The sequence below is a fragment of the Typopeltis vanoorti genome, chromosome 9 (assembly GCF_054136105.1).
Source record: "Typopeltis vanoorti isolate ZY-2024b chromosome 9, IOZ_Tvanoo_1.0, whole genome shotgun sequence".
Lineage (NCBI taxonomy): Eukaryota > Metazoa > Arthropoda > Arachnida > Uropygi > Thelyphonidae > Typopeltis > Typopeltis vanoorti.
In genome coordinates, this window is record NC_143557.1 from 7,302,230 (window position 1) to 7,324,808 (window position 22,579).

The window sequence follows — 22,579 nt, forward strand, 5'->3', positions numbered from 1 at the left end:
ATACAGTGATACTCTGTGGGGGGGGGGAAGAATGCTATTGATATAAGGGAAAAATACAATCGCAGCTAATTGTCTGCCTTTCCTATAAACGGATAGGGCTGGCCGATCCCGTAAAGTGTCACTGGAGAGCTTCTCTGCATTCCAAAATGAATGACCCAAAAATTTCTGTTTACATTTTTAGTTGCAGTAAAGTTTTGAATTGTTGACGAAGCTACCCTATCAGCAGGGAGATTCTTTGAATCGTGTCCACAGTTGCAACATGTGTTCGCTTGGCCACAGATATTGCCATATCGAATTCATTTGCTGTTTCTATCGCCTTCCAAATATGATGACCACTTTGACTGCCTCGCTGTAGAGCTCGATTTTCTCTGGTCTAAATACCCACTAATAGTGATGTCCGCTTTCTGAGAAACTTAAGCATCCACGACTTAGCCTGACTTCCCTGCTCCAATTCCACTGACCAAGCTGGCAGGGATGATGAAGTATCTGCCGTTAGCAACGAACTTAACAGACAGCTGTCATCATCCTACCAATACTCTTGACCTCTTCTTAAAAGACTGCCTTCGAAATGCACTGCGGATTTTGATTCTCCTCTTGGTAAACTCGGATCATAACATCATCCATGTTATGTTCCTTCACCATGGAACATTCACCCACCAATTCTCAGTCTTGTGTGCTTGGGCATTATCACAGGGGTACCAAAGGGGATGACCTCTGACTTCGACTGTTCCTTTCAATATCCTGCCACTTACTTCTATTTTCCTGCTCAGACAGACCAAGAAATAATCGCCACAATGAAAAGGTCTTCATCTCTAATTCTATTCGAAATTTCTTATCATCATTATCCAAGCCTTGGTTCCAAACAAAAGCACAGCCCTGTTCAAAACAAACAAACAAAAATCCTACTCGTGAATGGTTCAGGCTTGCACATCATCGTGTGGCCTGCCTTTTATCGCTTGCAATCAAAGGGTTGCCACCTTTCACTGCGGTCGCTTATTACGTGTCACGGTAGATGGTTTCGTATGGTCAGATTTTCCCACCACTGCAGGAGCACCCCAGGGTTCTGTACTTTCACCCACTCGCTTCCTGCTGCACATAATGACACGCCCCCTGCTCTCTCACCGACTTCGAATCCTATTCATAGCTTCGGCGATGACAGCGCGTGCCATTTCTCTTTTTCATTTGACAAAGCTTGTAGTGCGCAATCATTAGACGCCTCTGACATAAATAATGCTCACACTCTGATTTCCTTGCTGTACTTCAGAGAGGACAACTTAATTGCTACCAAAACTCAGTTCTAATTTCTCACAAAAAAAAGATTTCATGCCATGTCCCTTAACTTTCGATAATACAAGCAAAGGTGTACAAACACAACCATTCTTTGGCTGATCTACGCTTTTCTTCCAGTCCCTCCTTGCACACAAACACATCTCGACCCTAATATGTATACAAGGTTTAATTTCCACTCCTGAACAACTAGTTACCCTGTATTAGTTGTGGTATGAAAGTATTTTAGATTCAAACTACGCGTATTGTTTATAATCCATTAAAACAGCCTTTCCCAAGTGTGTCAGAATATGTCGGCATGGAGAGAATCAAGTAATGCTGAAATAACTTCGCTCCTCATCTGCTGTAGTGGAAAACAGCGTTCTTCCGAGTCCATTACTTGCAGCTTAGCACTAGTATTTATTCAGGACGTCATTTAAATTAAAATCATTTGTTGAGAGAGAGAGAAAATGAGAACTTTAATTTTTAACCCAATGCCATTTGCAAGTCACTCTTGCTTGGCAATTAAAACGCCATAAATGGCGAGATGTGCAGAAATGAACTTCGGAGTTGTTTTTAAACATCACGATGTATAAAAGCAACTAAAAATAACAAAAAATATACATCATGATGGGAGACATAAAATTTGTTCATGGATAAAATAAATGTGTTGCGTTTGCTATTTTAAACCCATTTCCTCCACCAATCGCCATTCTCATTAACCGAACACGTGTCAACTCTGTAACATTAAGAACACTGCGAGTACACAAATCCTTGCATTATAAACCGAAATAATAAGCAATGTTAATGACAATTAACCTTATCTTCCGAAATACGCGCTCCATTAATTTTTTATGCCTTTAATCGTCTTTGTATTATCCAAGAAATAAAAAAAGGCATAAAAATTAATACGATAATCCTTATATACAGTAGCTGCTTATTGTAGTTTCGAAATGAAATGCTTATTACGAGAATAATTTGTAAAAATTATTCTCGTAATAAGATGGCAAATGCGCTGCTACATGAAGACGTGAAATTACGGCACCAAAATATCTCTTACGATCCTATTTTCCGATACTACTGTCGACTCCCCGCTCCCGCTTATGTATTCCAAGAGGCGTCACTACGTTTTGGCAATATTTAGCTCTTATTACAAGTCGCGTGCAGTTGAGTTTTTTCTTCGATAGGAAGCACTGAGGTGCATTGTCCAGGCGATCGCAATCCCCCCCCCCCCTTATTGTAGGTACAGTTCCAAATACATTCCTTCACCTCCCTTTCCGAAATTATTTAGGATGAGCATTGTTAGGCTGACAGCTGAGTAAATGTTACGCCAAAAGTGGCATCACTTGGTCGTGTTCATTGAACTCGTTTCGCTAATGTCGATATGTCAGCAGTTGACGCGAACGTTCCCATCTTAGCACGCTCTTCCAACTTCCCAGCTCACTGTTGGGATCTCAGCACCAGTGAATTAAATGGACGTCTGACATCCACTTTGGCAACAACTCAGAGTTCAAAGGGTCTCGCGTAAATTAGCTTAATGAAAACAGACACCTTCGCACCCATTTACTCCACTCTACTCCCTGTTACGAGATTCGACAATAAAAAAAAAAAAAAAAAAAAATCCAACCCCTGTGCCTGATTTTCAACTCCATGAAGCTGAACTTGAAATATTGTGCGGTCATAGGCTAATGTTTCGCCTAAACATTAAACATCATTCCGTTCGCTCATTTCATAATATGCACTTATAAGTACGATACGAAATCATATTTTTTTTTTTGAAAAACAGGCTTCAGTAATAGGTTGGGAAGGAAAAGCACCTGAAGCACTGCGGAATATTCTGGATTCGGTAAGTTATAATCAACTTTAACTTTATAAGAAAGTACGTAATAATCTGATGTTTCCAGCTGTGTGGGCAAGAAGTACATAAAATCGATACATTTTTGACTCTGTAGATTAATATTAACATTAATTATTTTTTCTGAACTGGGTCGTTTTACTTCTAGAGACCAAACACGGACCATTTTTTTTATAGATCCCAAACAAGAGAGCGTCGTAATGTTGCCCACTAAATCATTGCAACACACAAAATTCTACACTTCTCTACTGAGCGCGATGTTTTCGAATATTCAAGGAGAATTTTTGTGTTTTGATGGTCCCTCGAGCAGCACGGATTCAGTTCTCACCGTCACCCCTTATTGTGAGGCAGATTTACTGCCTTGTTGTGGTGGTTGGAAACCCCTCGACAATCTTTTATTAAGAACGTCGATGAAGAAAGAGCGAAACGGGGAAAAGTGGGGTTCTTACCCGTTACTGTGCGAAGGCTGTTCAGGCTCACCGTTTAAACAAGCATTTGAAGAAAGAAGAAGAAAACTGCTGTTATTTGAGAGAGCGAAGGGAAGAATGGAACTGCAAACATCGGGAATTTACTGAATGCACCCACCGCCAACGTCTGTTGAATCGGGAAAGACTCTTTTGCGGCACTTTCATTTCCAACCGCTCGTAATGATAGAAACGTCCGTTGCTTATGTTTGGGAAATTGTTTTAAATTTTTTGATTGCTTCGAATATTTTAAGATAAGATTTCATTTTTAATGAAATTTTCGTTTCCTTTCTTGCTGCTAAATGTTTTAAAGTAAAATGTGTTGAGATGAGAAGGTTAAATTATTTTCTGAATGAACTTTTCTTTTCAACTTTTCAAATGCACTTCGTTATGATTCAAGGAATTGAATATTTTAGCATTTTATTCGTCCTTTGCCGATGAGAAATGGAAATTGTGTTTAATAAATGGCCTCCACTGACTTGAAGTACCGCAACTGCAGAAATGATCGTCTACATTGTTTATTTGAAATGATTATCTTGTCGCTGAATAATAAAAGGCAGGGGGAATGCTGTTCTTTTAATATACTAACATTTTTTGGGGAATCAGCTGCCTTCTCCAGGGGATGAAAGCGGCATATAAAGAAAACGTTTAGTAGCCAATCATTGTCCACGCGTACAGCGTCTCGTTCGTCCAATTGGGAATCTCAGTCGAGCATGAAAAAAGAAACCGGGGCGAAAAAGTGGTTCCAACTACCTGATTTATGAAATAATTTTTGGAACTCATTTACGAGATTTACACTTAAGTAGCCGACACATCAACGCAACACTTACGATAATTTCCTGCTGGAAAGAAAAATAGCTTAATTCTGTCCACGAAAATTAAAAAAACAAGTTATTTTTGTCATTCTTTTAGAAGAGATGAGGCCTCCGTTGATGCACAGCTAGACAATTCCTTTAAGTCTTATTTCTTCGATATGTTGAAAGACGAATAAAACTGTGCAGCATTTGATTGGTTGGAAAGAAATTTGCTCTTAATTAATTTTCTTTTCCTCCATTCACGTCCTACACTCGCTTTTCATCGGAGGTGAACATTTGGAAAACTGACCTTCAGTTTTTGCAACGACGGTAACTTGAGTGCCCTTTTAAAACCGCGCATTTTTAATTCGGTTTTCGTAAATCAGAACCTTGTGCATTTGACGCCAAGGGAAGAACTCTCCCCGTCAACTATTCAAGACAGCGAAGTCTCTTCGTAGAGTGCTTCTACGATGTCTACCTCTCACCACCGGAAGAGGTAGACATTACAGCAGCAGCACTTCGCGCAAAACGGGAAGTTATTTTTCTTTTTTTTTTCGCGCTTAAATATTACGTGTTTGCACTAACTTCACTTTCTGCTCAAACAACTTGGAACTGTTTTCGTGGGAGAAATGCTTTTTTTTAACCACACCAGTGGCTTACTCAGAATTGAGTGTGTCTGTGAAACTGCTGATATTCAGTGTAGGCCGAGGAAGTTCGTCTTGGGTACTCCTGAGCTTACCAGTGGAGAAGAACAACCAAGTGGATTGGGGTGCTTTTTCCCACGGCACATCGACAGAAGTGTTTTCTGAAAGTAGTTAAAAGTCTTAAAAACAGTTAAGAAGGCGCATATGTACGAAAAATAACAATAAGGCATCACTTCAGGAGGACTCACTAAACACGACGAAGCATGCAAGTATTTAATTCAGAAGGCGCCACTTTTTTGCTTCAGCACCTTCCGCGAGTGTGGTGTAAGCAGCGATGCTCTTATTTTTCTTCCCTCGGTGAAATAAGAGAATTGCTGCGTTTTTCTTGATGCCTTTATTATTACTTTTTCAAATAATAATCACTTTTGCGATGATGTGCGTGTATTTCTGGATTCGGCAGTTCCAGATATTTCATAACACTGGACTTGATGACGTCACAGTCTCAGCTGGAAATTGCTTTGCAGCACTTAATAACTCAATAATAACAGGGTGTGTGTGTGTGTGTGTGTGTGCAACAGAAATATACTGACTGTACTGTTTTCAGAGTGGTATTAAAAACCAAGGTCTGTATTTCTAGTTTACAAATGCAGTTTTCTATCTGCGACAGTAACAACAGCAAAATTCTGGCGTTCATTTTTTCTTTCTTCGTTTTTCCTTTCCTTCTTTTCTCCGTCACCACACTCCGGTGGTCAGGCACGCTCCGTGCCTTCTACGGCTGTCTCCCTCTCTCTCTCATTGTTCTGTGAACTTCGAGTTCCGCACTTCGCTGTCGGCCCCGGGGCGTTCTTTCACAGTTTTCTCCGCCGCTTTCTCGTTTCCCCCGACTATTTGGCCGCTCGGCCGCCGTTCGTCCGCGACACTCCGGCTATTTATATGCAATTAATAACGAAGCTCGCGGAACGAGGAGTGCATATGAAGCGCAGCCAGCACGTCCTACGGCTTTCACGTTCCTTATCGATTGACGGCGACGGGCGCGCTGTCTTGCTCCGCAGGAGCCGTTATTACCTTAATCCCACACGCCAGCAGGGACGCGCTTAACGAGACCAGACGTGAGACCAACTTCGATAATCGTGCACATCGTCAGAAGCCTTTAATAAGGGTCAACTGATGAAATACAAGAGGTCCGATGACAGGTCCTACGCGAGTACAGCAGCGCACCTCTCTGAAGTCACAAAAAAGCTCACGAGAGTTTTTTTTTTTTTTTTTTTAATAAGCGAATCACAGTTCTCGGTAATGTTCCTTGCGTCCTTCACAACACACGCACGTGCACGCACACACAAATACTACCGCACGGTTATTGTCTCGATGCCCAGAATGTTTCTGATGCGGTTGTCCAGTCTCACTAGATCGATGGTGGTGCCATCTGACGGAGCACAGTCCGGGACGAGGAGCTTGTCCAGCTTGGTTCCTGTGAGTAGCTGGCTGCACGTAGCATAAGCTTCGAACTCGTGTCTCGGGATGGGAAATATGTCCACGTGTCTGTGCAGGATCCGGAACTGGTCGTAGGTTAGCCCCGTTTGCCTAAGGACGTCAGATAGCCGCAGGAAGTTACACGGTCTAGAAAGAGAGAAAGAAAAGAAAAATGGAATTAGCGAAAACGAAATGCACAGCATAAAAATGAGAGAATGAACACACACAACAACACAGACAAACAGACAACAGTCAGCACTAAGACACACCGTTAATGTACGCCTTAACCCTGGGGAAGGAACCCTTCCATCGCACGGTTCTCAGAAAATTTTTTTTTTTTAATTTAAAAAAAATTACGCGATTTCCTACACTTTAATATTTACGCCACTAACTTAGGAAAAAAGGAGGGTTCGCGAGAGAGTTGCCGCCGCCTTGTCTCTACTCTGGGGCAACGCCACTCTACCAAACTAGGCAAACGCAGTTAAAGTAAGATGCGGACTAGTTAGCTACTCCACACCAGCCTGATACATTATGCACAGGGTTAGCTTTCCACAGCGGAAGCGGAGGGCGTACTTACGCCTTGCTGCCGGCGGCAGGCAACTGAAGGCGGAAAGTCGGAAGGTGGGGGGAGTCGCTCACCTCGAACAGGAAGTCGTCGTCTCCCTCCCCCTCGCCTTCTAGATCGGACGGCACGCCATCAAGGACATCGTAGCCACTGTCTTCGGGATCTGAAATAAGAAAAAAACAGGAAATGAAGCCGTTGCCAAGTGGAAGTTGCGTCACACTAAAACTAAAGCAAAACATGATAATGAAGCAAATCACAACAACAAAACAAAGCACTCAAGTAAAAATGTCTGATAAACGGTTTTCAAGTAAAAAATGAAGAAAAACTTAATTAGCAGGACAATTACTAACGCTTGCAATGAACAATTACGTCAGCATCAGAAAACAACGCCACCTGCTCTGCAACGGGACTGCGTGTGACATTTTACTTATTCTGTGAAATTGGGTTCGGGAATCCTCCATCCCCCCCCCCGTCCTGCCTCTGCCAAACTGTTTCAGAATTTGACTGCACTCTTCAGATTACTTCAGCACTACGTCAGTTGGTCATTTTGTGGAACATACGCGCGTCATCCCTCCTAAGGATCAGAGAACTCAAGAATGGTGACTGAGCGGAAGTGCAATGTCGGGTTTAGAAATCACGACGTCATAACAAACACACTTTGATACCGAAGGGGCATTCCCTATTTAATTTGGAGATGGCCGGAGCAACGTGTGCTTAGTGAAAAATATCTTTTTTCTTTCTTTATTTATTTAACATGCAGCCTTCCTTGCAGACGAAAAGACTCGTCTGGCGATTGTTTTCTACGAATCTACGGTTTCTCCACATCGCAGCGTAGCGGAGTGCATATTTGAAGCACACGGGGTCGGGGTGGGCTGGTCTCAAAGATTTGCCGAACCATTAGCATCGAACAAAATGGAACGCTGAACGCAGTCTTTATTCAGACCGCACGTTCGCATCCTTGTTCACCCCTGGCATATGCATATTAATATCGTCGAGAGATGTCGAATGGCAGCCATTCACGGTTTGTTTCGTAATGAAATGCGACGAGGATCGATGATGTTCTCGGCAGCTGCTTGACCTAACGTCGACGATTCTGAAGGAATGGTTCTGCTCGCGAAGAATGTGCGATAAATACAGATCATCGGAGGAATCTTGGTTCGAAACGACATTTCCAGTTCTCTCTTCTGTGAGCAGCGAACCAAGAAACACCCTCCTCGTCAATGCTCGAGTTCACTTTCTCGGTTCAGTTGTTGTCCCTGCGTCAAGTCAACCCCTCTGCCTCTCATAGCAGATGCTGCTGCTGTTCTGACGGAGCATCACGACCATCCTCACGTTTGTTTGTTCGCGAACATCATGAGACAGCAAACGATGGCTCGCCTTTCCGAGCTCCCTAATTAGTGGCAGTTACGCGTGTGCCGAGATAAGGAGGTTATTAGGCCCCGGAGGGCAGCACACCATTCCATGAGGTCACACTACCGATACAGTTCTGAACGAGTGAAGATTATACGAGGATTCCACTTCACAGTGTGAAGTAGGTGAAGGATTCATCTTCTCTCAGGAACACGAAGTTCCCACGGCACATTCATATGATCCAGTTGCGGACGGCGTTTAGTATTTTTTTAAAAGTTTTTTTTTTTTGTTTTCAGAAAACATTATTGCAGATGCGTTGTCTGTGGATAATAATATTTTGAGAAGAGACAAACTCGCATTCGCCATCAACAAATTGCCGTTCTGCACACATATTTCTGTGTCATCGCTTTTAACAAGTCGATTTGTTGGTTCAAATCTTGCCCGTGAGCATGGACGTTCGTAAATTGTTCGAAAGCTTCTTTAAAAAAAGTTCCATGTTTGGTCTGTACAGATGGGTTTTCCGGTTATCTAACCCTTATTCCCAACAAATATCAACGTTGACGATTCCGCCGACAAAAGTCCACATTTTGTAATATGAAATCCACATTAAAAAATGCACATATCAAGTGTGACTTTTCCATTTTCCTTTATTCAAAAGAGGCGTTTTTGCTTTCTTTCTTTTTTTTTTTTTAATATCTTTCCATGTTAATAATACGATTCGAACTCGCGTCCTTGTAGGCTAGAATTATCCACTCTGCCCACCGGCGCATACTTCACTGGTAAATAGGAAAAATGCTGCTTGCGGATAAAACTTAACATAATCGACCAGTATCGTAATCATCATCATCATGAGTTGAACGAGTACTGCACTACTTAAAAGACACGACCTCTGAGGAGTCCATTTTATCACCATTTTATCGCTGCTTGGATTAAGGATTGAGTTGTTTGGAATTGCAAGTACGGCTGTGAGGTGGGCTCATTATGTCTGTGTGTTCCGGCTCTGTAGCCTGTTTTGCGGAATGAAAACCCTTTCACTGTCGTAAACTCCCCTGCAGCTAAAACCCCTTACAGCGATTCTTTACATCCGTAGAAGGCATTCGAATCGAAGTCTTTCCCACTAAGTCGATATCAACAGATTTGGATTAGGAATTCCATTGACCTGACTGGAATTACTGGTCCTTCTCAAAGGCAAATAGAAATAAGTGCAGGAACTCGTGAGGGGATGCTCTCTGTTCCAGAAGTCATAATTACTGAAAGAAACTTAATTTAGCACCGTATGTTGCTTAGAGAAATCAAGATCCGAAACCTTTTGAAATTTCTTAGCACAAACATGAGCTGGCTATTAACATAAGCGGTAATTTTATTGATATTTCAACAAGTTTAGAGGAAACAGTTAAATCCTCTTCCTTATTATTTCATTGTAAGGGCAATTCTATAAGATTTTCGCAGAAGTCCCCTTTTAAAATGTCGTGATCTTCACGTGAAGAGGAATTAGCTTCTGCTTATACACCTCTAATCCAAGCACAGGTTATTTATAAATTTAGCAAAATAAGATTATAATAAATAAAATTTATATAAAGTAAAGATTAAAAGAAGAACTTTAAGAAACTTTACTCGGATCTGAACTGTCTTCTAGGATATCATTTAGGACAACTTGGTACTAATAGCAGTTAACATCTATAAAGTCAAGAAAAAAAAAGGGTCTGCTCATTGAGCACCCGATGACTTACCTAGACATCGGGCGGAACCGTAAAACTTCCACGGCATGGAAGGTCGGTTATCTGCCTCGCCACCAACGTCACTCAGGAACCCTGGCGAAAAGAAGAGAATATTTCATTTTCTGTTGCAATACATAAAATAAAGACTGTTTATAATAATAATAATGTAAATAGCCTGTTTATAATAATCACTGCGATTATTAAGTTAACGTAATTAACGCGCCTATTAATTTAGATAAATTTCAGATTTCGAAGATTTCAACCAGTTCCGGGTAAACACTTCGCAGAACTTTTTTTAAACTGCGGAAAGCTTAGCTTAGAAAGAAAAAAAAAAAAAAAAGCGATGACTTGGAAAAGTCTTTCGCCAACTTCAAACATCGAATACGATGCATTCACGAAGTCATAAATTGTCACCGCGGGTTGCTCTACCGGTACTTCGTGCTCCTGGATTTCGATTCAAGTGGTCTTCGCTAATCTTTCGAAGCTCGCGTCGGCCAACGGTCACATCCTTGTGTAATTCGATAAAAACAACGCGCGGTATTATCGGCTGCAGGTGCAGAATCACCTGATTCGCCCACCGAGCTTCTCACAAGGAGCAGATAGGACACCTCGACTGCTAGATATGCGCCAAATACGCGGCAAGTGCTGTTGTTGGACTGCACAGTATCAACTGCGCAGTCCAACAACTTTCGCAATTAAAGTTGGGAAAGTTGTGAAGCAATTCGCTCACCACATGCAAATGGATCGTTGTTATGTCTGAAAACAAAGTTCAGTTTGCAGAATTCTTCGTATTTATTCCGAGCAAGCACCCGAATTGTGGTGCTGGCTCAGCGGAACTCATACGTGTAACCCTTGTCGTAATGAATTGCATTACACTGAGAAATTCGACTTGATTAAAGCAGGCATTTATTGCAGTTTTTAAGGAGAGTTCGAAATGGAATCAGCTGTTCGCAGTACTCACCTTGCAGGAACTCGGCCATGGCTGGGGAGCGGGAAAGCGTCAGTGGTACGAGTCCTGAATACGTTGCAATCGTTGGATCGGCACCATAGGACAGCAATAAGCGAACGATCTCCACCTGGTTATTCTCCACGGCGTCGTGCAAAGGCCTGGGTGATAAAGACACGGAGTTCAGTCACGGAAAGGTCACACGTTATAATAGCTATTACTAAACGAAGTGCTGCCCAAACATCCCGTTCCGAGATGCGAACAACACGCTGAAACCAGCGAGCGTGTCATACGCCCTGCGCATTCTTCCCACAGCACCCAGAACTTTTTTTAAATTGCGAAAAAGCTTAGCTTTAATATAAAAAAAAAAAAAAAAAAAAAAAAAAAACGCATTTATAATGATGTGCGCCCGTTATAATTGTTAAACATTTTGAGAGGTAAAAAGATCTCGGCATTAACTCGTTCAGTAACGTTTATAGCGCAGTAATTTTAGCTCAATTAATCGCAAGCATTCGGACTGCGACCGTGTCCGTGGTGTGGACAATGGCACAAACATGGAAAAAAAAAAAAACGTTCAGTCACGGAAAGGTCACACTTTATAATAGCTATTACTAAAGGTCGGATCCGCCCGTCCCTTAATTTTTTTGCCATTCTTAACACCTCTAAACATTTTTATGAGTAAGTAATAAAATGGTTCACCAATCCCAAGTAACATTAATTTAGAATTTAATAAAATCTGTGCATTGCAGAGAATGAAACTTTTCGGGAGCTCATGATGAACAAACGCAAAGAGTAAAAACCAACAAAAAATACTCATTTATCCACAAGCAGATAGCACAGATGTGTTGTTTACACGACTGCAGAGGAAACGAAGATGCCCAAAAAGTATCGCAAAACTGCGCTCTCGTTAACCAAAAATATTCTCGCATGTTACTTTAATTCAAGCAGTCAAAGGACCCATTAAAAAGTGGGCTTTCCTCAATGTTGCATTCGTTCTACCGGACTTTTGTTGTGTCATTTAATTATCGCTGTCCGATATTTCCATTTGTCTTTCGGTAGTGCGTGCACGTATCTCGAGGCGTGAATTAGTACCGTAATCAAAGCGAATATCGAATCAAAGGAGAAATGGCCTTTTATTACTCCTCCGTTACGGACAAGTCATCTAACCAGAAAACAGTAGAAAATCTTTCCATTTCAGATCGCACGTTCGATTCAACATTCCCCCCACCGCTAAAGATGTCGGCGTTTCGGTTGGTAACTTCCCCTCACGGCGGCAGTAAGGATGAACACTCGTTATTTATATTTACGGAAGGGCATTATTCGGTTACGGAAGAATAAATCTGCTTACCTGATGCCGCCTGCAGCACTCGTATTCACGTCGGCACCGTACTGAAGAAGGGCTCGAGCGATGCCTAAGTGGCCACGAGAACAGCATTCGTGTAGAGGGGTGTAGCCTGCGTTGTCTCGTGCATTGACATCACAGTAATTAGTTTCAAGGCAGTAGAGAACCACTTCCTGCGGAAACAAAAGGACATCACTAAGCTACTGCGTTCTCACTTGCAAGGGTGTGTGAGACAGAGAGAGAGAGAGAGAGATCATCAGCTAACAGGTGTCGAACTGAACTGGATGGGCACGAGGGATTCAATCGGGAATTACAGATTCCCGATTTTTTTTTTTTTTTCTTGTCGTTGTTTGTAATCAGTTGTAGTACGAAATGCGTGTTTCTTGTATCGAACTCAGTTCAAGGGAAACAGGGAGAAAGCGTTTTGTTATTATTAGAGTGATGTGCTGTGCCTACCATTTGAATGCGCTCTCCAGTTTATGTCTTCGCAATAATAAATTAATAAACGGGCATTTTTTATTCGCAGTTTCCTAAAAACTTCTAATTCAATTTAGCGTTGAAGACGAATATTAAAATACGTTCGGTAAAAATAGTCAAAATCACTCGTGGCTGCGTGTGTAAATAAGATCCACCGCAATGCAGATTAAAGTTTCATGGTTCCGCCCAACGATGCATTTTATGCTACAAATCATATCTCAAAGGCATAAGGTCGGATCAACCACCACCTCATTAATCCTCGATGGAAAAGACAACCTGAAAGCATCGGATCCCTCTCAGAATGCGAAGGTCGTTGTAAACACATGCTTATGAAACACGTTTTAAATTTATCAATACGTGAATTTTATCAGCCAGTCACAGTTAACCGGAAGCTAGCAATCTGTGGTTTCTCGTTAAATGTTTTGGAGATTCTGTCCGTGATGGAGAGAATCTCAACAGACCTACAAGAACTGACACTTAAGAGAAACTCAAAATTCACCATACTTCTCTCTCTCTCTCTCTCTCTCACACACAATATTTGCAATAAAAAGCGAGTAGGAAAAAAGTGCAGAAATATTTCAGCTGGTATTGTTCAGTTACTGCATTCGCAATGATGAAATCAGGTTACGTTCGTTAGTTGTTCAAGCCAAAATCCAACTCGTGCAGCTGATTGAATAAGTGAACGGGAAATGCGGAGAGTGGTACTTCCGAATTATGTTTTTGTTGGAATCGCAGCAGAGTTGATTTTTCGCTAACCTTCGCTCGTGACGATGCACATCTTCGCAGTAATTAGTTCAACTAATCGGAGAGCGAGGTCTTGCTGTAATTAATAAAATTGTCTCGATTATTTTACGTGATTAGTTTAAAATAAATTAATCTAATGTCGCTGCAAAAATTATTCAAATATTTCCAAATCGCTTAGATTCTCGATCTACAAAATGTACGGGAGTTAAAAAGCGTGCCTGCTTTTCCAGCGATGATGTCGAGAGTGCAGTTCGCATCGTTTCGCTGTTGCAGCCGAAATAGAGGAACACAAAAGTCGAGTTTTGCACACATCAAACAACCTCGGTGACTGTGGGTGTTGGGGGCGAAATTAAAATTCGCGTTACACTTAAAGATATTAAGTCTTTCACAAAATTTAAAATTATGCGGGTCCACAACAGTCGACTTCTGTTCCTTAATAGTTGTTCTTTCAAGCGAAACACAAGGGGGAAGACGCGAAAACCCAGGGGCCGCAGAAAGAGGAGAATTTCTTTGGCACTCCAAAAATAGGTGGCGTAATTAAATCCTCGATGTGAGGGAGTTATGGAATTCGTATATGCGAAGGAATCCCCCTGTAGACTTCGCAACAAAGGAGATGTTTGGAGTGCAGGTGGTCGCTGGGGAAATTAGCGTAAACAATTCGTTCGTGGCGGCTTGGAATCATCATCGTCGCCACCATTGTGCGGCTAAACAAGCTGGAAAACAAAGTAATCATCGCAAACCATTCAGTACGCTTATTCTGCCCAAACATCTGCATGCATGCATTCCGAACAGGCATGAAAGAACCAGCGCGAAAAATCAGAGGGAATTAACGTTAGTGGCATCCCACGACACGGCGCAAAAATCGGTGGATCGGTCAGGTTGGATTAGCAAGCATATTCATTGTTTCGATTCTCGACACACAATTCCTGCATGATGTTTGTTGCTTTACGAAGGTGATTCTGTCAGTTGAATCCACTCTTAAACACGTACAGAATATAAAAGTAGGCCTTCACACGCACTGATTAAGACGCGATTGGTGGTGCCCAAGCAGCATCACCTTGTGCAGCAGCGTTTACACACTGAACCCTTACTTGCTTCCCTTCATTTTTGTCCCTTTTGTAAAATGTGAAAATGCGAGTCGAACTACGATGTTTGCCGCTATGATAGCTTAATTAGACAGCGTGCGTTATTTTCGGTGGTTATGCCAATCACCAACCGCAAATAATTAGACTGCGTTCATCTTCCGGTGGTTTTTCGGTCACCTCTGTTTACTCTCTAATTAGAAGGGAGGGAAGACAAATATCAGTGTTGCCTAGGGAACAAAAGGCTGGGCATCGGGTTACCACGCACGCACGCACACACACACAACTTTTCTACTCGTGGAAACTCGAGACTGCAGAAACTTACAGGATAGCCAAGGCGAGCAGCACGGTGCAGGATCGTCTCCCCGAGCGCCTTGTTTACCATCAGTCTCTTCATTTCTGGAGGCATCACGTGGCCACTGGAGGTTTCTGTGGACGCCTGCAAGCAGAAATAACATTCCAACAGTTAATGGAGGTCGCCACCCTTCGAAGAAATATCACACTGAAGTATTCGGTTCATTAATACGCACGTCACGTTAAGACTTTGCAAGGACTCAAGGCCTCATTAGCTTTGAGTTCTTACAAATTAGACCGAATAAGGAGGTTAATCCAACATATTATCGGATCCTTGCTTTTAACATTGCAGTGGAAATTGAAGCGATTGTCTCCTCAACCAGTTACGAAGATGGGAGGAAGAGTAAGTACGTAAGAAAGTTGTTCCCAAGAATGATATGATAGAAGGGGAAGCTTTCGATGCGTCTTGAGCTTAACTGTGGATTGGTCTAGAAGAGTGAGGATAGAAAAAGGACACTGGGTCACTTCAAAGGGCCCTTCAGGAGAGAACTAATTAAAATTTCATAAAATATCATTCACTTTTAAAGAGAATTCTGCGACACACTTTCTGTTTCGGAAACACGCTTCACACGTGGCATGCGTCTCTGGTTATTAGGAGAGCCACATAAGAAAAGTGAGAATTCAGAACAGGATTTACAGACATTTGAGCTAACCGCTATCCATTCTCGACTGAAGATGGTCCTTTGAATGGCTTGAAGTAAATATTCTAGAACTCGTTTTAGTCTCTTTTTTTTCCTCTTTCTCTCTTTTAATGCAATAATTTCGTGAGGCAAGGACGTTCAGTTAGGGCTAGATGATGAATGATCCGCTATCACAATATATATATATCAATGAGATTTGCAGCGGGGCCTCGAAGGGAATAAAGCAATACATGAAATGGTCCAATAACAGTGAACCAATTTGGAAAAAAACACGAGTGGTCTAAAAGACAAATGGCAAAGCAGCTGCAAAAGAAATAAGATGCATATTGGTTTTTGGTTAACGGATAGCTAATAATTGCTAACCAGTCACTGCTTAGAGAAGCTATCTGGAAAACGCTGCCTGTCAGTCAGGCTGGACTCGTGAAATGAAAGCTTTAACTAAGGGATTGGTTGTGAAGGCTCTTTGGAAACATTCAAAAGGTTCTGAACAGAAGAAGGTGCCATCAATGGTGGCTGCGGAGGAGGTACTCGCTTCGATTTCATTTGCATTTTCGGAATTCGGGGTTTTCCTCGTTATCCAATCGTCAGAGAATAAAATCTTAAACACTGTCTTACTCCAAAGGCAAGTCTTACCTTGGCGGCTAAGTCGTCCATGTGTATGGCCGGAGAATGACCCTCGGATCTCATTAGATTTTCGCCGTTAATCTTGTACATCAGAGACGAGTTGGCTTTCTTCCGTCGGTGTCGGGTGACCATGTCCAGTCCCGAGCGAAGCCGACGTCTTCGCACGGCGTGGCAGTTGTACAGCAGTCGTCTGTGTCTCCAGGTGAGCGCGAGCTGGGAGAGCAGCCGTCGGTTCCTCGGAGCCACTCCTTCCTGGACTTCTCTCTTCACCGATCGAGTCGGACTCAGATCACCGCCCTTGTGGTACAACCTCGCAAGCAACCGTTTCCGTAACTTCTTTTTGGCTCTGATTCCGGACGTTTTGGTTTCATCGGTGGCATCGTCGTACGGACTCGTAAGAAGTCTTTCTGACATCGGCATGCTCTTGAAATCTGTCAAAGAAAAACACTTTTTTGAAATCTGATGGGAAAACATCTGAATGGAAACTCATCGTTGTAACGATATTCGCGTCTTGCCAGCAGAGGGCGCTGCATGCAAAAAAGAAAGTTAGTGCGAACTGCCGAATGGATCCCGACTGTCAGCTGTTTATCCGCGTTCATATGAAGGGAGTTTTATCTGTTTTCGAGTTCGGTGCCGTTCCATCCTCAGTCCGATTTATTTCGTCCCCTACTTTTTACCCGTAAGTTTATTGCCGAAACCACCCACTAGAAAGCAGCGCTTCGATAAGTTCGCACGCCTGAATACAAGTCGCGAAATGCTACGAAAGTTCTGTTTCAGAGTCTCACGGAAGTACTCGGAAATTAAAACCTTTCGGTCTAACTATTAATGTGTGCATTAATAGTTAGACGGAAAGATTTTAATCTCCTCGTAAAGCGCTTTTCTCCTTGCTCAATGCGTCAAGATTCGCCACGCTCCCAGGGAACACTGCACAGCAAACTGATGTTTTTGTTTTCTCCGAACATTCTCGTTCGGCATTCTCTCCAAGTCTGAACCCTGAAGGCGCTGCGTCGTCACGTAGGCACCTCCTGGGAACTGTGACGGAACTAGAAGCCGAGAGGTTAAACAGTGATGTCTCATTACTCTCGGCAAAAAATAATAAAAAATCATGGAGTTCGAGGCTCTGCCGTGCGGCAATGGATAGCCGTGAAACCCATTTTTACACCACCCATGAGAAATACGCTTGCAAATACCCTCGTCTAACACACACACACACACACACACACACACACACACACACACACACACACACACACACACAGTCTTAAAAAAACGACGAAAGAGTTCGTGTCTCGAAGAAGGCTGTGTTGCGCAAACAAACACAGAAGACATCCATCCGAAGCACGCACTGTAAACAATGCCGATTCGCACGAGCATACATCAATGAATCGATAGCCACGAATGCACAGAAAACTTACACGTCGAGTCGCTGGCACCGTGAGATACGTCGGGCTTTATCTCTTGTGCTGCGTTCTCCTGGATCCGTGAAATGCCCTGAACATCGGGGACTTGTCGCTCGTCGGACTGGGATCCTGCTGTCACCTGAAGGATACAGAAAAACAGAAACGTTAGACAAGCGCGCATTCGCAATCATTTCGGAGCATAATTAAGCCTATTAATAGAGGGAGTGCCACTTTTGCTTTTTTTTCCCACGAGGCGCCTTCGTTTCTGCTACTTTGACGGGCGCTGCTGAAGTTATCGGGGTAGAAGTGTTTACTTTGATATCGTAACCCAGCAACAGTGTATAATAAACTTCGTTAGCCTTCTTCTGTACGAACACCTACTTTTCCTCGTGTTCACGTACCGAATAAAGATATTCTCTGTTGTTTGGAGAGTCGCCCATTACAGTGTATGCTGAACCCGGATCGGTGTTTCGCTGCCGTTCACCCATGGACCTTTCATTAAATGTCGATGTTCAATTTGCCTTGAAGTCTGGATCCACTGCCATTGCTGTATTCATCTAGAATGATCAGGATTGTGGTTATAAATTGGCGAACGATTCAATAACCGCAATAACCAAAAAAAAATTTTGCTGAGTACAGTCAGCTAGGCCGATCTCAATGAGAAAGATTCATTGATTGCCGAAAGAGAAAAAATAAGCAAATATTGATTTTTAATACAACTCGTAAAGTCGGATCTCTGAATTCAAAGCTCCTGGAAGGATTTAGATTTCTGCTCGTGGTTATATCCACAGCGAAGGGGAGCGCCTGAACAGGATGTCGTCTACTGGCTTAGTTGTTCATTTAATGCGTTTGATATTACAAAGCGCGTCGGTTTACGAATTCGCTATTAATTAGCGGCACCGCTCCTCCCAGCAGCTTGGTTCAACCCCACATATTTTGGGATTCATAGTTACTCAGGAGATCGAAGCTTCGTGGGAAGAATGTCACGCTTGGAATCTGCGAAACAGCTTAAAGATCAGCACGTGATGTGTTTCATCAGCGATAACCACGAAAGGAGAAAATGACCTTCGTTGCCCACTTTAATATTAGCGGAATTATTAAAATGACCGAAATAGGCATTTGCCACCCAGGAGTTCACTTTCCCCTCCACATAGCCCAGAAAATCCCCTTAACACTCTTAAACGTTATCAGTCGGTAATTTTCTTGCTCTTATAATCAAACGGCTGCGCAAATTCTAAGTTTAGCTTCGCACGCGTCACTGCCTAATTGGGTGATGAGTGTGCCCGTAGATTACACATTTCCGTAAGGACAAATGAAAAAAAAAAAGACCAACTGTTTCGATCGCTGGGTCGCTAATGGCGTAGAAATTATCGCTGATCATGACCGTCCTCGCTTTGTTATGTCACTCCTAATTTATTTCATCGTTCCATCAGCAAGTTGTTGCCATCGTTAATAGCGACTTGTTGCTTTAATTAAGGTCACTTTTGGAAGATGTGAGATCTCATAAACACCCCAAGGAACACCCAGACTGGGGATAGGTGAGAGAGTCATTTTTGTTGGCACCCTTCGCGTCGCTTCTTTCCGCCTTCTCAGATCAAAGGATTTTTCCTCCCTTCTCTCTCTCTCTCTACCAAATGCTTGGTCTTTTTTCTCAGGTCAAAGGCGGAAACGCTTACGCGTTGGTCTTTCTGTGGTTCGCATCCACATGCAGAGTCGAATTGCGAAGACCCATCCTCTATCGCGAAATTTCCTGCTCACCACATTCGGAACAGAATGGTAACTGTTACAAAGGTGTGCCAAACTCTGAACGTTGCAGTAATGATTTCTCGCTGTCAGTCACTCCGGTTTCTTGGTGGAAGTTTGCCAGTTTAGCAGTAAATTGCCATTTTTCTTCTCGTTGCCAATGCGAAGGAATATTTTTAATGGTTCCTTTCGAGGTAAGTGTTTCAGTCGCCGGTAGAAGACACACTTGACAAGAACTATCGCAGACATTTCCGGTTTCTATCAGGCTCGTGACGAGCACTAAGGACTTGAAATCTTCTATCTACTTAATGAAACCCTTAAAAGGCTGAAATACAACCTTTTCGGATCTTTTTGTGTTATTAAATCCAACTGTGGTGCAAAGGTGAACCGAGCTCCGTGCTCTTTCGTTTTTAGCAGCTTTTGTGAGGAATTCTCAGTACAACATTCAGCATGCGTATAGATCTGAGATATTCTGGGATTGGAAATTCCTCAGGCGGTTTGCCTCGAGTCCCACGGGAGCAAGATAAGTGTTCTGTTGCCTTGGTCTTAGTAAAAGTAATTATTCCTTTGACAACGAAAGGTCATCCGAAATATGTCATTTTCATAAAAGTTCTGTATGGGTACTGGGGGCCATCTTTTCATTGGTAAAGAATTTTTCCAGGCATAAGAGACTTGCAACTGACACACTTAAAGGAGCATCTCAAGGGGGGGAAAAAAAACTAGCGTTCTGAGAAGTTTCTTCAAGGGATTCATTTCATTTGTGTAAGATGCATTTCGCAATTTTATAGCATATCAATGACCACTCCACTCATGCCAGCCAGCCAGCACGCACGCACGCACACACCGCCACCACCACTTATCTCACTTAAAAGATTTATTACTTGAGTATAAAAAGGACCTGTTCGAGTACTTACATGTTTTGGCTTCGCTATCACTTTCATTTTCGTCCCTCCCAGAAACTGGTCCTGGTTCTGTTTCTCCAGCTGCTCGAAATGTAGCATCGCCCTCTGGAAAAACAGAAGAACTATGAGGACGATGATTTCGGCATTCCTTTCACTAATTTCACCACTATCTATCTATCTAAAATGCGACTGCCACAACCCTAACAATTTTCAGCCAGTCACACAAATGCTTGTTGATCAAACATCGCAGCATTGCAAGCTCGAGGGATCCTTCTTACCCCCACCGAAAATACGCATTTTTTTTAAATGACGTTCCAAGGTTTTTGCCAGTGTTGTCTTTTGGCAATGACATCCCAAAAGCAACGGTTATGAAAGAGGAGGAGGAGAATGAGGAATGTAATCCATCAAGACGTTTCTCATAAAAGATCTTCATGTTTCTCCACTGCTCACAACTGGACTCTCAAGGGTTGCCTAATTATAAAGAAGCTGCCCTTCTTCGAATAAAAAATTCCCTGCAACAGTTTGCTATCGAAACACCAATCTTTATTTGAACTTCTGAACGCGTTTATTGTCTTCCTTTATGGACCAGGTCTCTTACGGCCATTTTTTATTTTATTTTTTAAAGCAGTCATTTCGGTCAGAAGCGGTTTTTAATCCACATTCACTCTCCATGGCTCGCTCCTGCTGTTTCTCTGATCGACTCGTGGGTTTTGCGAGGAGATTCCAATCCACGTGTTTCCAACTCGATGGTGGCGGCTTCGTTGCTACCGACTTCGGAGCGCAAAGACTGTTCGTAATTAAAAATCGCATCGTGTCAGTGCGCTGCCTCACGCCGAGAGAATGTTCACACACTTCTGATGAAGAGATATCGTCGAGAATGGAGTCGTTATCGCGCAGGTGCGCAGCAAGTTAAATTGCTCGGCAGAAATACGGAAATGTATGGTCCGACGCCGAAAGCACGACATAGAGAAAGAGAGAGAAAAAAAAATCCTCGATTACACGTGTGTAAGGACGCACGGGCGAGGAAACGAGTGATCGATAGATATGACAGGAGGGCGCGCCTGTTATCGTCTAAACAACTCGAACACATCGGCGCGCAATTAGTGCCGACAAACACAACACAGCGAGTGGCAACGACGGCAGTCGGCTCTCTTCAAAACGACGGCTTCGGTCGGGCAGGACGAGGTGGTTGGGGAAAGCTTATGAACGATGTCTACACCAAAGCTGATCCTAACGTAGGAATAAGTAACGTAATCGAAAAGGTTTACGGGACGACAGACCGAGCCATTAAGGACAAGGAAAGGCAACAGCAGTCAGAGGGTGGTGCTGAGAAGCGGCAGTTTCGGATTAGCGCCAAAAAAAAGGGGACGATGACGCATCGTGTAGGAAACAAAGAGTTGCAGCCCACAAGAAATGCATTCGTTGGGGGGAGGGGGGGGAAAGCAAAGTTTCTGAGATCCTTCGGAGTATTTGGGCGAGTCGTCAAGGCTCATTGTGCTGCTCCGCTGACCAAAGTTTAATTTGCTGTTCGGCAATGCCGTGGAACTCTTAAAAAAAACGTGCGCGCGCGCGCACACACACACACAGGCGTTATGTAATAAGGACACGCTTGCTCGCTCTGTGTATTTCTTGGCGGTGACACGTTTCTGGTGTGTAGCCGCCACCGCGTTTTTTCCCAGTTCGGAGTGCTGTTTGCTGTCTCCTGTTGTCTGTCTGTAAGGTCATCGCTCAACATGACGTAGCTAATGTTCTACTTTCAGTGCACGTCATGCAAAACTCTTGGAAATGGAGAACCGCGTTTGCCTTCGCAGCACTCATCAGAAGCGAATCCGTTTCTGAGCCTCCACGAGGTGGAAGAGAAAACTGTGGAGCCGCCCAAAGAGTGGGCGGTCTCGTGAACTATGCGGACAATAATAAGCATCTAGGAGAGGCAAATCACGCAACTAGGACCCGTTCGAGTCATTTCAGGTTGCGACTGCGATTCCGTAATGTTAGGCGACACATTTTGAGATGGGGGGGGGGGAAGACACGCACTCCATGCAAATGGTGGTGAGTAATAATGACACCGTCGAAGCGATTCGTGCTCGGGAGGCTCCACGCGGCAGCACCGAAGCAATAAAAGTGCCGTCACCATCCGAAGGAAAGGGGAAGTGGGCTGTTTTTTTTTTTCACCTTTGTTCACTCGCTGCAAGTTGTTG

General features: G+C 43.1%; 1 protein-coding gene across 4 annotated transcripts in view; it reads right to left on the reverse strand.

Annotated features, from left to right (window-relative positions):
- Positions 1-6,143: 6,143 nt before the first annotated feature.
- The window catches only part of LOC150102870 (uncharacterized), a 96,435-nt gene continuing 79,999 nt past the window's right edge, over positions 6,144-22,579 (reverse strand). For 2 of the 4 annotated variants that reach the window (XM_090397456.1, XM_090397455.1), the window contains exons 3-11: positions 20,394-20,486; positions 17,752-17,875; positions 16,346-16,767; positions 15,043-15,156; positions 12,421-12,587; positions 11,088-11,233; positions 10,139-10,219; positions 7,071-7,221; positions 6,144-6,640 (exon numbers count right to left, since the gene is read on the reverse strand). In XM_090397456.1, coding sequence (XP_090253582.1) covers positions 6,367-6,640; positions 7,071-7,221; positions 10,139-10,219; positions 11,088-11,233; positions 12,421-12,587; positions 15,043-15,156; positions 16,346-16,767; positions 17,752-17,875; positions 20,394-20,486 — 1,572 coding nt within the window. In that variant the 3' untranslated portion in view covers positions 6,144-6,366. The remainder of the gene's footprint in view (positions 6,641-7,070; positions 7,222-10,138; positions 10,220-11,087; positions 11,234-12,420; positions 12,588-15,042; positions 15,157-16,345; positions 16,768-17,751; positions 17,876-20,393; positions 20,487-22,579) is intronic. The other 2 variants (XM_090397459.1, XM_090397458.1) reach the window with 2 other exon arrangements.